The sequence below is a fragment of the Juglans regia genome, chromosome 2, assembly GCF_001411555.2.
Source record: "Juglans regia cultivar Chandler chromosome 2, Walnut 2.0, whole genome shotgun sequence".
Lineage (NCBI taxonomy): Eukaryota > Viridiplantae > Streptophyta > Magnoliopsida > Fagales > Juglandaceae > Juglans > Juglans regia.
Genome location: NC_049902.1, coordinates 24,107,652 through 24,127,945, shown reverse-complemented (window position 1 = coordinate 24,127,945; position 20,294 = coordinate 24,107,652). Strand labels below are relative to the sequence as shown.

General features: G+C 38.5%; 1 protein-coding gene across 2 annotated transcripts; it reads right to left on the bottom strand.

The window, feature by feature from the left end:
• Window positions 1-1,202: 1,202 nt before the first annotated feature.
• LOC108979473 (probable methyltransferase PMT14) lies at window positions 1,203-19,339 on the bottom strand. 2 transcript variants are annotated; one of them, XM_018950149.2, is made up of 7 exons: window positions 19,033-19,339; window positions 17,501-18,166; window positions 16,589-16,799; window positions 14,784-15,066; window positions 12,285-12,671; window positions 2,194-2,271; window positions 1,203-1,769 (listed from the first exon to the last, which is right to left on the bottom strand). In XM_018950149.2, the coding sequence occupies exons 2-7, from the start codon at window positions 18,140-18,142 to the stop codon at window positions 1,532-1,534; spliced, it is 1,839 nt and encodes a 612-aa protein (XP_018805694.1). In that variant the 5' UTR covers window positions 18,143-18,166; window positions 19,033-19,339; the 3' UTR covers window positions 1,203-1,531. The 2 variants fall into 2 exon arrangements, with proteins under 2 accessions (XP_018805694.1, XP_018805693.1); XM_018950148.2 differs by having other exon boundaries at window positions 19,056-19,339.
• Window positions 19,340-20,294: the final 955 nt, after the last annotated feature.

Here is a 20,294-nt window from a genome sequence, read left to right as displayed (position 1 = left end):
CATCAAAAGACTAATAACTACCAGATACACTTACAAAACCACTATCGACATCACGATTCTCTTTCCTCAGGAACAACCTCAACATCTGTGAACTACCATTCAGTTAGTGAGGGCATATTGAGACAAAGTCAAACCAACACACAGTCAAACCGAATGACAACATCTCTAAAGATAAAGCCTCTTCAACTCAAACTCACGATGATCATGTAGATGTTTCAAATGCCACAGATAAGGATAAGAAGAGATAGAGTTTTATGCAATTCAAATGCTATAGATTATCGTAAGAAGAGATAGAGTTTTATGTAATTCAAGTGTCACTTGTTGTAACTATTGTAATTGGATCTCTATAAATAATATACTCTGCTCCTTGATTAATTAATGGGAATCATATTTTAAAATCCTTTATTGAGAGAGGTAGAAGAGGTGGATCCTCTCCCTTTTTCACAACTGCCTCGGAAAGGAGCCTCTAACACCTCATTATGGGATGTTGTTGCCAAAGGTATTCTGTTCCAAGATTGTTGTAGTCCATTTTCTTAAAATATTTAAAATTCAAGAAATAATTTTCAATAAGTTTCTAAATTAGGAAAAAAATTGTTCTTTTTAATTTCGATCGCTTTAAAAAGTAATTTTATTTTAAAAGTATTTTCATTTCTATTTTTTTATACGTGTTGCATGTGGTTTGAGAAACGACATAACTTGAACAATTTTTTCGAGTGACGTGATGTTTCTTCAGAAGAGAGATTGAAAGACTTATTTAATCAATCATAAAAATCTATGGAGTAAAAGTTCAATTTTAAAACTTAGGGATCAATATAGTCATTAAGCAAAACTATATAAACTAGTTTTGTAATTAAACCTTTTGAAAATTTATGTATTCATTTATAAGCTCATTTTGGGTTTAGAAGCTTTAATATTGTGAACTATGGTAAAATTAAACTTTACATCCACAAACTATCATCTATTTAATTTGCACCACTGTCAATTGGTTTCACTTTACACCTTCAATTATAATCTGAAGATTAAGATAAATGGAGAATTAGTAAAGTGGCCCCCTGAATACCAAATGATTTCAATTAGATCCCAAAAGTATTAGAGTCATGAGAACCAAAGTATTAGAAGCAAATGATCTTTAAGTAATAGCCTTTAACCTTCTAAAATTTATGATGAGACAGGGAAATGGATTGTGTCTCAACCAGAGCAAGTATCCTAGAAAATTTAGATTTTTATAGATGTATGACTTCCTATGCAACTAGAGTCCAGCAATATAGAGCAGAGCACTCATTATTATAAAGTCAATAAAGCAGTAATAATTGATTATGATAATTATCAATGTCATGCTTAGCAATTATCTCTGTGGTATAGTGGAAATAATTATTTGGATGTCCTTTTTTGAACGTCCCACTCCAAAATGAATATAAGGATGCATGCCATATCTGAGGATCAGAACTCTTTGAGTACCTACACATCAGAGCAAGTTGGTAATTTTGGTGCTAGACTCTTGCTTCCAATCACCACCAAACAATATCCTGGTTTATTCGTCATTGGATGTGCTGTTTCCGCTACCGCCGACCCAATACTGTTTGAATGCAACCAATATCTTCTCCGGCACAAGGGGTCCGTCCTCATGATCTATCAATTTGGTATTCCATCTCATGCCTCCAGCAATTTTCTTAACCTTGTTCAGGACATCAACTTCATCCCTCAAGATGACAGACCCTTCAGGCCGCAAGATGCGATCCATCTCTAGAAGGATGTCTTCCAGTTGGCACCTATTTATTTTATATATTTCCATTAGAATTTAATGGCAGTAAAACCTTATAATAAATGATGTTGCCTATCAGAAGAATCAAGGTGAGTGGAGAGTCAGTTAAAGCTAATATTAGTTGCAGCAACCTATTTTCTGAGGGAATTAAGGAATAATGACTGGGTGATCAGTCAACAAAAGAACTTTGTTGTCATTAAAGTTACGAAGACTTCAGCCCACAGAAAAATTCAAGCCATTTAAATTATGTTATCATTAATTCAAAACCTCTAATGGAAAATAGTGGGTTTTACAAATGGTAGAAATTTCATGCTGGAAATTGAGGATCTTTTGAAAACATAAATGATTGGAATGCTTCCATGTAAATGATTTAAAGATGCCCAAGCCAGATATAGTTCCGGTATACACAATGAAAGGAGGACGTGTCTTACGTGTTCTGATACAAGCTGAATACACCACTAGCATGAATAAGATCGTATGTCCTTGGGTAAGTAGAAAAGCCTTCACACCTGAACAAGATAGACAAATAAAAAGGTAAACAAGATTCAAAAACTTTGCCATTGTGAGGAAGAATGGAACTAGTACTGTGCATGATTCTTGCATTATTTGACATTCTCATATTTCTCTTCACAATGTGACATGAAGAATAAAAAAGTGACAAGAAGAGTCAGAAAATTCTAAGTCAATATGCTGTTAACAATAATGACAAAAGGGAAGCTTATGGAAAATAATTCCTCTCAGAATGTACCAATAGATTTTAACATGTAATGGCCTTAGAAGCAGGTAAACTTCAAAGTTGATAGTACATAACATATTTTCATCTTCATAAAAAATGAAAATAAAACTCTAGTACTACAAATTCTCAGCAAATTCAGAATATTCTTTTTTGAGAAGTAAGAAGAAATTTGATTGATATAAAGGTAGGCATAGCCTAGGTACACCGGAAGTATACATGTGAGTACACTAAATTAAGAACTAGAAACTGTTATAAGAAAATCATGGAAGCTGAGACCATTTAAATCTAAAGCTCCTAAACTCTTTCGAGGAAAGTTCATGATCCTCAAAATTTCTATCATTTCTCTAGCTCAAAATACACCAAAGAATACAAATAGGAGCCATCTTCCAAACAACTGCAATAAGTGGTGTCCCCGTGATCCCTCTTCAGCTAGCTAGTAGTTCAATCACCATTCCCGGCATTACCCATGCACAGTCACAATGTAAGAGTAAATGATCCATTGTTTCACCACTATTTCTGCAGATACAGCACCAGTCCATAATTATAAGTCCACAACTTCTTAGATTATCAATGGTTAGAATCTTCCCTAAAGCTGCTCTCCAAACAAAGTACGCGGCCTTGGGAGTTGCTTTACTCTTCCATATGTTCTTCCAAGGAAAATTGGGCCTAGGTTGAACTGTAAGTATGTCATAGAAAGAGCATGCCGAGAATTTCCATTTCCTAGAAGGTCTCCATTCCATCTTGTCTTCAGCTGTAACAACAGAAGTGGTGTTATGCAGCAAGTTAAAAAAATCCACCAGACCACTCACTTCCCAATCACGTGCCTCCCTAGTGAGGTTGATGTTCCACTCTTGTGAATCATGACTAATTTCTCTCACCTCAGCCACCATAACTTTTTTTTCTCGTGCAATTCTGAAAATATTGGGATAAGCAACCTTAAGAGCTGTATCTCCCACCCACACATCATGCCAAAAGCTGATTCTACTGCCATCCCCAAACACAGCCTAGTATTACTAGAAAAAGCCCCCCACCCTTTCAGTATATACTTCCATAACCCCACACCATATGCCCCCTACCCTCATTAGAACACCAGCCCCCCTTGCACTCCCATACTTCGCATCAATCACCCCATTCCATAAGGCTTCCCTCTCGTGATTATAACGCCATAACCATTTCCCTAATAGAGACTCATTAAAGGCCCTCACATTACGGATTCCCAAACCACCATCTCTCATAGGATTACACACTTTATCCCATCTAACTAGATGAAATTTAAACTCATCACCTAGTCCACACCACAGGAAATCACATTGGAGTTTCTCAATCCTAGATGCAATGCTTGCTGGGAGGGGAAATAAAGACAAGAAATATGTGGAAAGGTTGGATAGAGTGCTCTTAATAAGTGTGGTCCGCTCCCCTTTCGATAAGTACAACCTTTTCCACCTGGCTAGCCTACACTCTAATTTCTCTAACACCTCATCCCAAATTGTCTTAGCTTTAAAAGTTGCTCCCAATGGAAGACCAAGGTACTTCAACAGCAGCGAAGAGACCACACATCCCAATATGTTGGCCAACCCCCTAATATTTCTTACATCACCCACTGCAATCATCTCCATTTTAGCAAGATTTATCTTTTAGCCCAGATACCGCTTCAAAACAAAGTAAAATAGCCCCCGCTGAAATCCTGAAAAAAAAACCACCCTCTACGGCAGCCGACGCCATTCTACTTAGAGCCTCCATCACAAGGACAAATGAGAGTGGTGATAGTGGATCGCGTTGTCTTAGCCCCCGCGAACTATTAAAGAAACCCACAGGATCACCATTTACCAAAACCAATAAGCGACCCGTTGACACACATTGCCTCATCCACCCCCTCCATCTTTTCCCAAATCCACATCGACGCAACAAATAGAACAGAAAATTTCAGTTGACGTGGTCATAGGCCTCCTCCATGTCCAGTTTACATAAAATACCTAGTACTCTCGACTTAAGCCTGTTGTCTAAACACTCATTAGCTATAAGAACCGAATCCAATATTTGTCTACCTCTCACAAAGGCATTTTGAGACTTAGAAATAATCTTATCCATGACTGTGCTCATCCTATTAGCAAGTACTTTGGAGAGTATCTTGTACATGCTGCCCACAATACTAATAGGACTAAAATCTTGCACCTCTATTGCACCAATCTTGTTAGGGACAAGTGCAATAAAAGTAGCATTTAAACTTTTTTCAAATTTTCCAAAAGAGAAAAATTCCTGAAAAACTTGCATAACATCCTCTCTCACCACCTCCCAACAAGTATGAAAAAATGCTATAGTAAAACCATCCGGGCACGGACTTTATCTTTATTCATTTTTCTAATTACTAGTCGTACCTCTTCCTCTTCAAATGGTCTCTCCAACCAAGCCATACTATTTTGATCAATGACCTCAAAAGCTAGACCATCCACTGTAGGCCTCCATGCATAAGGTTCCGACAACAATTGTTCGAAATGTCCAGCAACATGATCTTTTATTACTGCTTGATCTGAAGATAAACCTCCATCTATGGTCATGGACTCTATGGCATTAAACCTCCTATGTGAGTTTGCAACTCGATGAAAAAACTTTGTACATTTGTCCCCCTCCCTAAGCCACAATGCCCTTTACTTATGCCTCCACGAAACCTCCTCCATTAGAATCAACCTTTCTAACTTTGAGACTACTTGACCTTCGCTATCGTTCTCATCTTCTACACACTCCAAGCTTTGTAATTCTTGGAGGAGATTCTTTTTATGTAATGCTACATTACCAAAAACCTGTTCATTCCATGTCTTCAAATCCATCTTCAAATCTTTCAATTTTCCAGCCAATACCTTGCTCGGAGTGCCCTATAATTGATATGAGTTCCACCATTGTCTAATCAATTCCACAAACCCCTCCGTTTTTAACCACATATTCTCAATTTTGAACGGCCTTCAACTCCGTGGAATTCCTCCACAGTCTTACATTATGGGAAAGTGATCAGAGGAGAATAACTGAGGAAGTCTTTTCTGACATAAATCTGAAAATTGCATTTCCATGAAGAAGATACGAGGAATCTATCTAGTCTTGACCAAGCTTGGTTATTAGACCAAGTATATTCACCTCCCATGAGAAGTAAGTCCATGAGTTCCAGCTTGAATATGAGATACGAGAATTCCAGCATAGCATGATTTTCTTGTCCCTCCCCTGATCTTTTGCTGGGAAATCTTGTCACATTAAAATCTTCACCAATACACCATGAAATCTCCCACCAAATACATAAGCCTACAAGCTCATCCCAAAGCAACCGCCACTCGCAATCCAAATTAGGGTCATAAACCCCAGCAAAGGCCCATACAAAACCACCTTTAGAATTTTTAAAAGAACACCCCAACGAATATTCCTCCACAAATTCATCAATGTTCTTCACCATCCTTTTATCCCACATAACCAAAACTCCACCCGAAGCCCCTTTTGAAGGTAAGTATGACATCCTACATACTGGCAGCTTCATATACTCTGTATAGTTCTTCTTGTAATAAGCTTCAACTTAGTTTCCTGCAAACAAATAATGTCCATCTTCCATTGTCTTGACAAAGATCTTATTTGGAGGCGTTTGTTAGGGGAGGGCAGCGGGGCCCTGCCCCCTGTCCGCCCCGCCCTCGAGTGGGAGGGCAGATCCCCTGTCAGCCAGATGCTGGGCGGGGTTGGCCCCACCCGCATCTGGCGCCCCCAGCAGGGCAGGGGCGGGGGCAAGATGAGGGTGATCCCCTTCCCTCAAATACCCCGCCCTGCTGCCCATATATATATAATATATTTATAATATATGTTAATTAAAAAGAAAAACCCGGCATCAAAACGACGTTGTTTTAATTTGATGCCTGAGTTCTTTTTAACAACCCCCCATGATCAAATGGCACTGTTTTGAGCCTTGTATTTGTAACCCTTCAACCCTCGCCCCCTCTCATGATCCTGAAGCCCTTAACCCTCCTGAGTCCCAACAGCCAGCAAGTTTCCCCCCTTCACCCGCCGTAAGTCCTCTTGCCGTCTATGATACCGTCATGAGTTGTCGCTGTCTTCACCGTCGTCACCGTTTGTCAATCTCACCTAAGTCACCGTCTATCACAACGAAGGTAAGACCAATTTCTCTTAATCTCATCTAGGTTGTTTTTTTTTTTTTTTAAATTTATGCAATATGGACGATGGAGGATGGGATTAAATGAGAATGAGATTGTGAATTGTGTGTTGTGGAGGATGAATGTGCATGTGAATTGTTTGAACTTTGATCGAAATTTTTTAGGGTTTCGGTATGCATAGAGTTAGAGACCATTTGAAGTTTATTGTTTGAGAATTTGAAGTTTATTTTTTAGGGTTTCGGTATGCATAAAATCAAATGAAGCTGTATGAACTAAATTAGGAAAAAAATCCTCAATTTCCTATACCTATTAATCCTTGATGGGATATTACCTTTTAAGAGTAATATATTCGTACTCTTTCATAAGATTTTTTATTTTTTCAGAAAGTAAAAAATTGAAAAGGGAACCTTTTCTTTTTTTCTAAAACAATTTTTTTTTCCCGAGGTTTTTCTTAAACGAATTGGTGGTGGAAGGAACTTCGGGGCAAAAGAACAGAAAAGCTGAAAAATCCGTTTTGTAATGCATGTTTGTGAATGTTCATTTGTAATGCATGGAACTTGGTTGGATGTTCATTGTTTGACATGTTTACTATAATTTCAGATTTCTTGTCATTATTGAGTTCATGGAATATCCGGCAGATTCTAATGTGAGTTCCCCTACCCCTACCCATATCCTTGCCCCAACACCTTGCCCCGCCCCCAAGCCTACCAAGAAACCCGCTTCCATAGTTTGGTCTCACTCCACCAAACTAGAGGGTGGTGAATCCAATAACCCCCAACCAAAGTGTAACCACTGTTGTAAAATTTATGGATGCCACTATAGGAAACATGGTACTTGACAATTAAAGGTGCACTTAGAAGAACAATGCAAAAAAAATCCAATATTAAGATCATTATAAGAGAAAAGTCAATCTAGGTTAGAGATTGGACTTAAAAAAATGGTGGATGAGAATAGTGGGTGTGCAACGTTGAGGGGTATACTAAGTATGATTCTAACGAGTGTAGGAGACACCTATCTCGTATGGTCATCATGAACGAGCTACATTTTCAAGTTGTTGATGAGAAACGGTTCCAAGCGTATTCTCACTACTTGAAACCAAGGTTTAATCTTCATTCTCGCCACACGATGGCAAAGGATGTATAAAACATTATTGGACTGAAAAAGAGAAGCTGAGGGGTCAATTGGCGGATCAATTTGTCTGCCTTACCACCGATACTTGAACATCGGTCCAAAATTATAATTATATGTATTTGACTGTGCATTTTGTTGATTTTGATTGGACATTGCACAAGAAAATTATAAACTTTTGTCAAATCACTGATCACAAGGGTGAGACAATTGAGAGGGTCTTGGAGGACGCAATAAAGGAGTGGAGGTTGACACAAGTTGTTACATTCACAATTGATAATGCCTCTTCTAACGATGTCACATTGAGACATCTTAAGACCTATATTAGAGACAAATAAGACAATCATGGGTAGTGAGTGTTTGCATGTGAGATGAATCTTATTGTCACTGATGGTTTGAGGGATCTTCATAACTCCATTGCTCGGGTTAGGACTGCTGTGAGATCTGTGAGATATTCTCCTTTGAGATTGGAGAAATTCAAGATTGTTGCGAGGTCTGTGGGCCTAACATCTAAGAAGGGTCTTTGTACTGATATACCTACACGAAGGAACTCAACAGTTTTTATGTTGGTGGCGGCCCAATAATATAAGTTGGCATTTGCATTATTAGGTGATGAAGACATCCAATATATAAAATATTTTGATAATCACGGGAGATTGGGGAAGCCTATGAATGATGATTGGGAGTTGTATCTATTTTCGTAGATTTTTTTAGGCTTTTCAACGAGATCACCACGACGCTATCTTTTTCTTTGTACCCTACATCCTATCATTTCTGTCAGCAAATATGTAGAGTAAAAGAAGAATTAGATGACATGGTCGCGGGTGGTTACATTAAGCTATGAGAGATGACATTGATTATGAGGATGAAATACGACAAGTATTGGGGAGATTTCACTAGGACTAATATTTTGTTATATGTAGTTGTTATTGTTGACCCTTGATTTAAGGTGGATGGCATGGTATATGAATTGGAAATTGCGTACGGACAAGCATGGGCGGAGCATATTGCTGCAAGGGTTAGGGAAACCCTTGGTAGATTATTTGATGAGTTTACCGTCTTGCTGGGTGGTAATATTGCGGCACCTAAACCTACCCCCCACCAGTTCCACAAGCCGGGGTTGGGAAAAGATGTAGATTGGACTGGGGTGAGAGGTTGGAGCAGAACCCCTTAGTCCGGAGTTCTACAGAGGCTCAGTTAGATATAGACAGATACTTGGCAGCGGAGCTTCAACCATTTGTACGAGACTTTGATATATTAGGTTGGTGGAAGGTGAATGCCATTAAGTATCACGTTCTTGAAGAGATAACCCACAGTATTTTGGCCATCCCTATTAGCACCGTAGCCTCAAAATTGGCCTTTAGCACCAGAGGGCGCGTATTGGATTCATTCTGGAGTTCATTAGCTCCTACCACTGTGGAGGCTTTGATTTGCATGCATAATTAGATCACGGAGACTCCAATTCATGTTCCAGATGTTCTTGACTATGAGGAGGCTGACGTCGAGGAGGAGAGTGGTGATCAACCTGAATCTGGTAATCGTGGGATTTGAATTTCATTTTATTATTTTTATTTATTCATTTTAATTTAATCGGAATTAATTTCAAATTTAATTATTATAGTGATACATGAGAAGACATCTACGGCTACCTCCACTGCAGTATGACTGTGAATTGGACCCACCATTGCCATGGTTTGCACAATGTCCCTCAATTGTTTTTTGCATTTATAATTTTATATAATATTTTAATATCTAATTATTTTTCTTGTATGTTTTTCAACTTTTATATTCTCAATATACAAATGCCGAATCCTAATCCTAAGGACCCAATGATCTATGTTCATCTTCATCCCAACAACTCAATCTCATCTTGGTTAGTACTTTTAATATTTTGTATTTTAAATTTTTGTTTTATGTTTATAACTTTACAATTCTAATTTGTTTTATTTTTAACTTATTAATATTGTAGGTTTTATGATCTCGATTCTCACAACAGTCGACACAATTCAATGAACTCACCGCCACCCCAAATTGATCAAAATTGAAATGTTATGATTTTGTTAGTTTATAATTAATTGTAATGTTGCTACAATAATTAATAGTACAATTTGTAATATTTACTATTTTTAGATGAGTTTGTAATATAGTAATGGTTCTCTTAATTTATATAATTGTAATAGTTTAGTGCCTTAGTGATGCTTATTAGTTAATACTTAATAGTATTAGTTGAAACTTAGTATATAGTTAATAATTCTATCCATATAATTTATTTTTTGTTTTCAGTTTTTAAATATATTTATTTTTGTAGTTAAATTATAGGTCCAAAATGGCCCAAAAATAGGTTTGAATGTGTTTCTGGGCCATTTTGGGCCCAAATAATTGAACTGGGCCAAAGGCCCAGTTGGGGGAGGGGGAGGGGGAGGGGGAGGGGGGGGTTGGGGCAGACGGATGGAGGTCCACCCCCGCATCCCGTGCAGTGGATGGGGTACCCCGCCCTCGCATGGACGAGGGTGGATTGTTAGGAAAAAATTCCCGCCCCCACATGGCCCGCCCATGCGGGGGAGGGGAAGGGGTGGCCCCGCCCCGTAGGAGCCTGGTAGCACCCCTAGCGTTTGTTGATCTCATTCAACCCCCTAACATTCCAAATCAAAATTTTGGGCTTCATTTATCAACTATTCCAACCCTCCATTTGTTCCTACCACGGCTTGCACTTCCCTCCTTGCCATCATAGTTGATAGACCAATTTAGCCGCTTCAACTCCCTTTTTCTTTTTGACCCTGCTCCCTGTTGGTAATGGCCTGCTTCAATGGCTACTAACAGTGCCGTAAATTGATCTACATAGCCCTCACACAAAATCCCCACACAACTCTGCAATTCCTCCACCTTTTTCATTACCCAATCAGGAGGTAGAGGAGGCATAATACTAATTGGAGAAGGGTCCTCACCCTCTGATCTAGAAGGCTCAAAAAGGATCAGAGATCCTTCCCCTTCCACCTCCCCCTTCTCCATCTCATTCCCACTCTCCAAAACTACCATATCTTCAACTACAAGAGTCTCCTCTCCCTCCATCGGCATGTTCTATGGCAGCCCAGAACGTCAACGTGCAATCCAAGACTCACCGACGTGTTCTGTGGCTCGTCCTGTGCAACAACAAGTCTTTCTTCACCGACGTATTCCAGCTCTTCACCTCCTGCGTTATTCCCCATAATTTCCCCATCTTCAACTTCTGGCGCCTGAAGAGCCACCACAGACACAAGCGGGTTGCAAACCATAATTTCTCCCTCTTCCTCCTCTGACAACAGCGCCGGCTCCGACGCACCACCAAATGATTCACCAAGGACTAGCGACAATTTCTATGCGAGTGGTGGCACTGTCAAGTCAAGAGGTGGCATCGTCTTGCTAGACTCCCCCAAGCCTCCTGATAAGCCAAAACTCCCGTTTTGGGCCTTTCACCAAGCTTGACCCTCCAGCGAGCCCATCCCCCTATGAAACCCTCCAACGAGCTCGTCCCCCTAGCCCAAGCCCGTTCCCACCCCCTTTACTACCTCAACGCACCTTTTCGACCCCATCCCTCTATCCTCCTCAATGCACCGTATCAACCCCACCCCTTTATCCTCCACTACACACTGAATCAGACCAAATATATTACTCTGCAACTCAACAATTTGAGCTTGCATCTCTGACAGAGCCCGAAGTAGACTTTCCTTTTTAAGGCCAACAACTCACCTACACCACCCCCACTACATTGCGCCCCTGCAGAGATAGCAACACCACCTCGCAAGCCATAGCTAGCAACAGGTCCTCGAGCACAATCTGTCCTTGGTTTTCGTAGAGCCTCCATATACGACCGGGCCGAAGGTTGAGCTATCGTCTTCAATGCCATCATCACTGGTGGTGCCGACCCAGCAAAATGGCCTTCTCTGCCAACCTCCCTCAAAACCTCCACCAGTTTTCTCCACTCCCTCCCATCTCTGTCTTCAGGAATGAGAATACAATTTCGCCGACCCCCCTGTTTGTATTCCACCAAAGCTATGAACGTTCCTTGGGAGTTGGAACACCTTTGTGCTATGAAGCCCTTGTCTCATTCATGGTGAGCTGTATAAAACTCCCTTCTCCCCACCTTCAAGCAATCCTCCAACGCTTTAGTGAACCACCGAGCCGTGGCTAACTCCAAGCGAAGATTTTTCACTAACTTCCACCCCCTTTCAGTAATGTGCACCCATTGTCCATCTCTTACTACCTCAAATGCCTTGAGTTCAATAATAACAGCATTCGACGTACCCATTTCCCTTCCCATACGTTCAAGAATCACTCAATCAAGCGCCCATGAACAACATCACCAGCCAACTTACGAAAATAAAGAAAAAGTGTACAGAGAGAGAATCCCTACACCAACCTATCCATGAACGGAACTTATTAGAAGATTTATTCTTTGGCAGCAAATTCAGAATATAAACAATTCATGCAAATGTACAAGGCTTTTAAGTGGAAAAACAGAGAGAAATTTGTAGGGCCGTACCAGTTATGATATATGCCAATTAGACCTCTCTCATAAATGACACCTAAAGTGTCCTTAGCAATTGTAGGCACCACATTCATCACCCAAGATTTTCGTGATTCAAGAGCAGCAGCAAATCCTCCAAGGCCTGCATTCATTTCCATGACGTTCCGATATCTTGTAGTGCCAATCAATCCATTTATCCTTTTGTAGACATCTAAACGTTTTCTCCAAAGTTTATTGTCCTCTTGGTAAGATTCAGTTGTAACACCTTCAATGGATCCTTTAGCTATTCGGGGAGGGACTGCAAAAAGCCTAGCAGGAAACTTCTTCAACTCCCCTCCTGCTACTTCATCTGCACTGGTTACCTCGGGGAAAGGAGTTATACACGTGTCCATTTTCTTGTACCTGATATGTGCCAAAAAACTTAGACTTAGGCTGAAAACATTAAAAAGCAACTACAATACCAATTTTGGGAATACAAGAAAAAAGGATTATGAAATTACACACCATGATTTGTTTTAGTAAACAGGATCAGTACTTCAAATTGAATATGAGAAAATTATGCGTATTTATAATTGCAAATAAATTTTCAATATTATGGTTTGTAATATAAGAGAGATTGAACCAAAATAGATAGGTGGAAACAAAGGCCATGTTTGGTTTCCCCATCTACCCCGTCTCCACTGGATCTGCTCCCAGGTATCTCAAAATTTTTCAAAATCAAACAAAACATCTTCAAATCTAAAAAAAGTACAACATTTCGATTTTTCAACTTTTCATCCAATCATTACCCAAACACGAAAATCAAAACAAAAACCACTCTTATAAACTTATATTCAAACAACTTTACAACTCTACCATCCACTTTCATTAACCCCAAGTATTCACAAATAAATAGACAATTTTTTAAGATAAGTTTTAAACACTTTATCCAAGTATATAGGGAGTACATGACAGACACTAAAGTATTAATAAATTATAATAAAGAGATCAAGAAAATCCTGGAAGCCAAGGCTAAATTAACATTGATGAGCTGTCATCCAATGATAAAGTGAATTGAAAAACAAATCCTTCAAGTCCACAGCAGTACTAATGCCAATCTTCCAAGCTCTGGTCATTTATTTCTCTCCATATGCACCCCATCAAATGGATCGGGATCATTTTCCATAGGGTTTGCCGTGTTGACAGTCAAACTGCCCTTGAAGAGAAGAAGAGAAAGTCTATCTGGTCTGGGTTGCTTCAAGAGAACTCAAGTTCTCTCTTTAGTCACTGAGTAACCAAAAGATAGATACTTATTTCTACTGGATCTGCTCCCAGGAGCCCCAACCCAGTTATGATAAGATTTACTAAATCCTAAAGAACTTCTAAATATTGAACCAGGTGTCACTGGTTCGAGTCACGAACTGCACTTTTCAATTATTACCTATCCAAAAACATATATCTTTATAAGATCTATTCAATTTTTTTGGATAAGTAATAGAATATTTTATTAACATTTACTCAATTTTAAATTAGCACAGAGAATTCTACATGATTTGACTAGATGTAGGCCAGCTTATAACATTCCCTCATCCTTAATTGTGGCCTTGTTATCAAGAACATAACCAGGAATTGTTTTTCCTTCTTTTTCTGTTCCTGTTCTCTTCCCTGCCATCAATTTGATCCTCGATTTTGCTTCTACTCAACCAGATGCTGGGATGGTTTGGTAGATTTGTTCTTGTGAGAGAGGTCAAGAACACCAACATATTTTTATTTAGAGCTCTCCCACTTAATGTAGAAGCTTTTGAAAATTCAGCATTTGTAGCTTTTCCTCCTTGGCAAGCTTTCTCTTTTGTATTGTCATTGTTTTCCAGTCACAAAACTTGTGCAGTAGCATTAGTGGTAGTACTATAGCCTTTGGAATCAAAGCACTCTTTATCTCAACAAATTGATGAGCGTTTCCAACACCTTTAACAAAATGGCATGAGTAATGTTTTGCGATCATTCCAAAATTTTCCGCTGTCCTTCATACAGCGACCTTAGAGTATGCCCTACTCACTTCATTTGTTCTTCCACTCCTAGGGTCAGATTAATTGTTATGGTCCCAAACTAAAAGAGGTTAGAGAGAACCTCTTAAGAAAACAAAACCACTCTGGGTTGCTTTGAGGGAACCCAAGTACTCCTTTGATTCTGTGAGTTAAATTTGAGAGACAAATCTTTATTTATAACTGGAGATAATTTTATGCACAAAGTTCCCTCCTACCTCTAACATGTTACATGACTAACAAATCCTAATATCTTGATAAGTTTTACTCCATCTTAAACTAGCTCAGTGAATTTCACATAACTTGACTGGATGTCTACCAGCTTGTAACAGAAACTAAGTACGAGATGAAGCAAAGACTTTCTTCAAACATAAATCATTTAGTGAAGAGTGTTGGAGGTACAAAACATGTTATACAAGCAAAGACTTACACCTCTACTAATAAAACCTCAAGAAAATTATGTACGTTAAGTTTTAGGTGCATAGGGACTCACCACACATCATCAGCATCCATTGATTCACATATATTGGCTGACTTTCTTCTGCATGATTTGGCGTTTACTTTTTTCCTCCAAATAGCAATATCTCCCTTCTCATACTTCTTTTCCCAGCAAAGAAGTTCCGCCAGCTCTTCAATCTTTCTTTGTTCGGCCATGACATCCTCCTTAGATCGTTTCCATGTTTGGTAGTAGGTCTTCCAATTGATTGGAGGGCCAGACAGGATCCAGTATCCACCAGGTCTGAGGACTCGGTCAACTTCCATCAGGTACATGCCATCTGTATAGAGGTGAAAAGAACATCAACTTCACTGAGTACACAAAATTACAACTTCCATCCCAAATGAAGAGACGCACTTTAATGCTCGTTCCCTATTAGCAAAATCGGTGAATCGCCAAAGCTAACCCTCAAAAGATGAAAAGAACATTTTAATTTTTCTCTATATATGGATAATTTTGTAAATAAAGAACTTTTCATATGTGACTTTTCAAATGGGATATGCATTTTGGAACATCCCAAAAGGGAACAAAGGCCATTGAATGTAGCACAGGGGGAGTAAACAAGATTTCAATTTTGGTAGTGCAATTTGATATCCAATATAATCAGACAAATGAATGTAAAATATGTAAGGAAATCGGTACCTCAGACCAAATACAGAAGGCAGGAAACATATTTTCACAAACAACCAGATTTTTTTCTATGGAAACACAAACTTTTCAATTGATTCGCAACCAAAGTCATCGGTCGGAGGGTCCTACGAAACACACAACTCAACAGAGTATTGATCACAGCTAGACGGGGTTGGCCACTCAATTAACTGCAACCTCAATGGAAACCTCAAATACTTAAGCATCCTTATGGAAACAGTTTAGTATATAATATCTCCGGAAAAATGTTACAAAGTTTCCTCACCTATAGAAAGACTTGAAAAATATGAGAAACAAATATGCTTTTGGACATAAGTTTCTGCCTAGCATCTTAAATGAACCAATCGTACATAAAGAAATATTAGAAAAACCATGAGTTCATATATCATTCACTAGTCTTTAGAGATATATTGAAGTACAACAGAAGCTTTGGCCGTGTTCTACAAGCAGAATTATACCAAGCAATAGAAGTAAAATATTTTTTAATTAAACAATATGCTTCTCTGGGTAACTAAGATTCTTTGTTACTTCTTGAGTTCTTTCGTAAAAGCTCTGAAATAAACCAGGCCCTTTTGGGAAAGTTATTATGGTGCTATGCCAATGTAAAGACAAGCTTGTGGAGGACAATGATAGACATGAAGCATGGTAGCCCTTGGGGTGAATGGTGTTCTCAAGAGGTTAATTGTTACTTTGGAGTTGGATTGTGGAAAGACATTCATAGGGATTGGGGAGTTCTCTAGAATTGCTAGATATGAGGTGGGAAATGGTTCCTAGCTAAAGTTTTAGAGCAATGGATCTAATCACAGTGAAGTGGATTTTATTACAGCTACAAACAATTAGGAGTTGAATCTCCTGGCCTCTCTTTTTTCCCATTCGACTCAGTTTGAATAAGATATGGAAAAGATGACAAGATGCTTAGGGCTCTTTCCCGAGGGGTGGTTTGAAATCGATGCTTAATTTTTCAAACTTTAGTTCTTTGGAATATTTTTTAATCTTTTCTCTTTCTACCTAGGTGTCTCTATATATACTTCCTGTGAACATGGTATCGCCTTTGGCTCATTAATCATATTACCGACTTATATATAAAAAAAGGACAAAGTAACAACATCAATACATGATTGTTGACCTAAATATTGGTCATTCCTAGCACTTACCATTTGCAGTCCATGGTATCAAACATCGAGAGCACTGAGCCATATCAAAGGCTCTTGATGGGTATGGAAGATGTATTGAACCAAGAACACCTATAACAGCAGGTACACCTCGTTCTAATGCAAACTGTACCTGTGCTTCATGATTGTCCCTTGGTGCGAAGGACATTGCCAATACATTTTTCTTTAGCAAGTACGCACCCCAGCTTGCAACCTGTATTATGAACACATTTATTATTCCAGCAACCATTACCCAATTGAAAGCCAACCGAAAATATGTAGATTATGGCAGCTGTGATTTCAACAAGAAATCACATTCTTATTGGTCATTCAAACTGAGAAAAGAAAGATGCATATGTCAAGTGTCCCAGAATAGAGCCCAGAAGAATAGCATTTAAGAGCATAAAGCTCAGGATGAATCTCAAATACCAAGCTTTCAAAGAAGATACATGAACCAGTTGTTTCAGGCCTCAGTGCAGGCATAGCACGTTAAGAATAACATCAAGAGAGACATTACGGATTAGTATGACCAACTTATAGTTTCCATGTAAAACATTGAGGAAGATGCCTATGTGGTTAAGTGTTGTAACAAGCAGTGATAGGTTTTGGAGTGCTTGACTTCTTCAGCATTGTAACAAAACCAAAAGACAATAACTGGGTGTGGGTATGGGTGTGTGAGCATTAGCATGAGCATGAGCTCATGCATATGCATGAATTAAACAGATACTGGAGAATACCCAAAAAAGAATAGACAATTTAGTTGCTCAATGTCATGCAGACAAGCTCAGAAGAACGAAAAAAAAAGTGATCTAAACAAGCTAAAAGGGCAAGGAAAAGAAAGGGGAGAAGGGGGAGACAACAAGAAAGTATGAAACAACTGAATTCTTAACTATGACCACAGAATAAAGAACATACTCCGCAACCAGTATCCAGTGCTGTTCTGACAGAGCCATCTGCAATTGGAATAACTGATGCAAGTTCATCAATATATGCATCTGCACCTTGAGGGAACATTGTTCCTCCACCTGGAAATTTGAACACATCTCCCTGAAACTGCACCCAATTCTGGACAGCCTTCTCAACCGTCAGGCTTTTATAAGGAACATTAGCATAGTGGGCATAATCACGGCTTTTAGGCCAGGGGAAAGGAGTCGCATATCCTTTCGGCGCTGGGATAAGACAGTGCAATTTTTCGTCATCTGGAGGGCAATGTCTTTCCCTGTATATCATATTTTCCCTTGGGAATTTCATTGCTCGGTCTTGTTCTTGACAAGGAGTATAATCTCTATATCGAATATCACACGGCTTGAAAACTTTGGCTTTAGGCGTGTAAGGTTGAATAATTTCAACAACATTGTGGTGAGCCTCGAAATTTAAATCCATAAAGATGCTGCAATCAGTCTGCCTGGTTATTTCCAAAGCTATGCCGTCCCCTTTTCCAAAGCCACTCTTCTGCCAAGCTCCCAAAAGGTAAAAGAAACAGCAGAGACCAATAATAACAAATATCGACAAGGGGCGTGTTCTATTGCCCGATGAGTTATGCTTAGACCCCATCATGAGATTGGGATAAATCTTTGATGCCTACAGTAATATGCAGCAAAATGAGAAAGAAATAACTTGAGCAGTTCATCTATGGTTGAGAACTCAAAGCTAAATAATAATATTGACCTAAAAGAAAATAGTCAATTATAATTGCTTGAACGGAGAAATAATTATCTATGAATACAGAGAATACGTATATTCATTAACCATGTGCCCAAGAGGCTTCAAGCAATGAAAAAATAAATAAATGACTGTCACAACGAAATTCTATGAATTTAGATAAATTTATATCTCAAAATAATAACGACCTCAAACAAAAACCAAAGGCTTCTGCCCTGCCCTCCCTCTCTATAAAAAGCTATATGGATCTTCTTCTAGTTCCACCGTTTTAGAAACCATGTTTGCTATCACAACAGAAAGTGGGGCAAACTCAAAAATTGCTCGAAAATAACTCAGAGATCTCTTCTTTTGCTTCATCAAGTCGGTACCAGGATTTACTACCTCAAGTCAGCAACAAAAATACATTAAAATCATTGCCTAACATCAAGCTCGCACCCCCCCCCCCCTTCTTTCTTGAAAAGAAATAGATTGTAATGTAAATGTGAACTCACACTGAATAAATCACGAGTATTTACAACCAAATCTGACATAATTGAGCCTAAAGAACCAAAGAGAACACCAAAAGCAACAAGCAGGAAAACAAAAACAAAGTACATGCCTTCTTTTCTTTTCTTTTTTTCTCTACCTTTCGATAAATTTAAAATCGCTTTTATTTTCCAATACCCAGGATAAGAAAATAAAAATGGATGAAAATACAAGCGCATAGATCTTATGGAAGTATATAGCAAGCAAAACAAAATAAAAAGAAAAAAGACACCCAAAAAACAGTACAGCATAAAACATACTTTAGCTGGAAAAGAGGAACAACCTTCTGTAGATCCAAGGAGAAGATTACTTCATGCCCAGCCACAAAGTTGAAGCTCTCTGTGTCTCAGTCTAACTACAAGATCCCCTCCCAAATGCCGGAAAAGGCTCAGTGCGTCTCTGGTGAGCCAGAGAGAGACTCCGAAAATGCAAAATAGGAAGGAGCGAGAATTAGTGCATAATTGGTAGCTAAAATGTTAGAGCAGTCCTTTACAGTACAAAGAGACTTCAGTCTACTCTCCTTCTTGGAGTTATCCGCCGACAGACACAGCGGATGCACTTTGCTCTGGACAAAGCAACTGCCAACCATATTATATATGTCTTTTGGGAAATTGCCTTAAAGTAATAAAATAAAAAAAAAAAACAAAAAAAAAAAAAAAACATAAGGTTACACAAATTGAATCCTAGATTTGTAACTGTTTCAATATTTATCTTATAATTTAGGATACTTTTCTCTATTATCCATCTATTTATTAGTGTTAATGTGAAAATATTCCATATCAACTATATTAAAAATTAATTAAAACTTTTACTTTTTTAAATTACAATAAATAACGTGTTAACCCACCCATTTATACACATGGTCATTATGATATATGTTTCAAAAAGAGAACCATCCATTAGTTTCCATTAATAGAGAGTAGTTGAAGCTTTATTTCTTTATTTATTTTTTTGGACTTGCGTAGAAGCTTTATTTGATCTGCAGTCAACGGTTCAATATATTTATATATTTGGGGGTAATTGTTTTTCTTAATGGGAAATGTCATAATTTATTCATCAAGAGAAATTTATATCCATGATGGGATATATATGAAGATATTCTCATATTAACAATTTGAAACTCTACTAGTATATTATTGGACTGGTTTGGACTTCAATATTATTGATATTCTTTATAGACAAACGTCCAAGAGACAGTATTTTGCCTAAATAGAGATTCAGCCTCACCTTTCATAGAAAGAGATGACTCAACCTCTACGAACAAACAGTCCAAGAAATGAATTACTCATTTATTTTTACCATACAAAAAGGAAAACGAAAATGAAAAAGAATGGATTATAGTTTGGATCAATTCTAGTAGACTTTGACGGTGATTGAAGGCAACAAGCTTGTCCATTTTCAATCACAAAAGTTAGGTCTTTCAGATCTGTTAGTGGTGATTTCGGTGATCCAGAGCATGTGAGGCGTGAGTACCACATGTAGTTGTGAGTGGCATGCGGGGAACATGTGCGGTGATTTTAGC

Bases quoted from the DNA above. Each gene is read 5' to 3' on its own strand.
- LOC108979473 (XM_018950149.2), bottom strand. From the start codon at position 18,142: ATGATGGGGTCTAAGCATAACTCATCGGGCAATAGAACACGCCCCTTG. The intron at 16,800-17,500 runs GTATGTTCTTTA...TTCATAATACAG, and splicing joins CACTGGATACTGGTTGCGGA to GTTGCAAGCTGGGGTGCGTA. The intron at 12,672-14,783 runs GTGAGTCCCTAT...GGCACATATCAG, and splicing joins ATGGATGCTGATGATGTGTG to GTACAAGAAAATGGACACGT.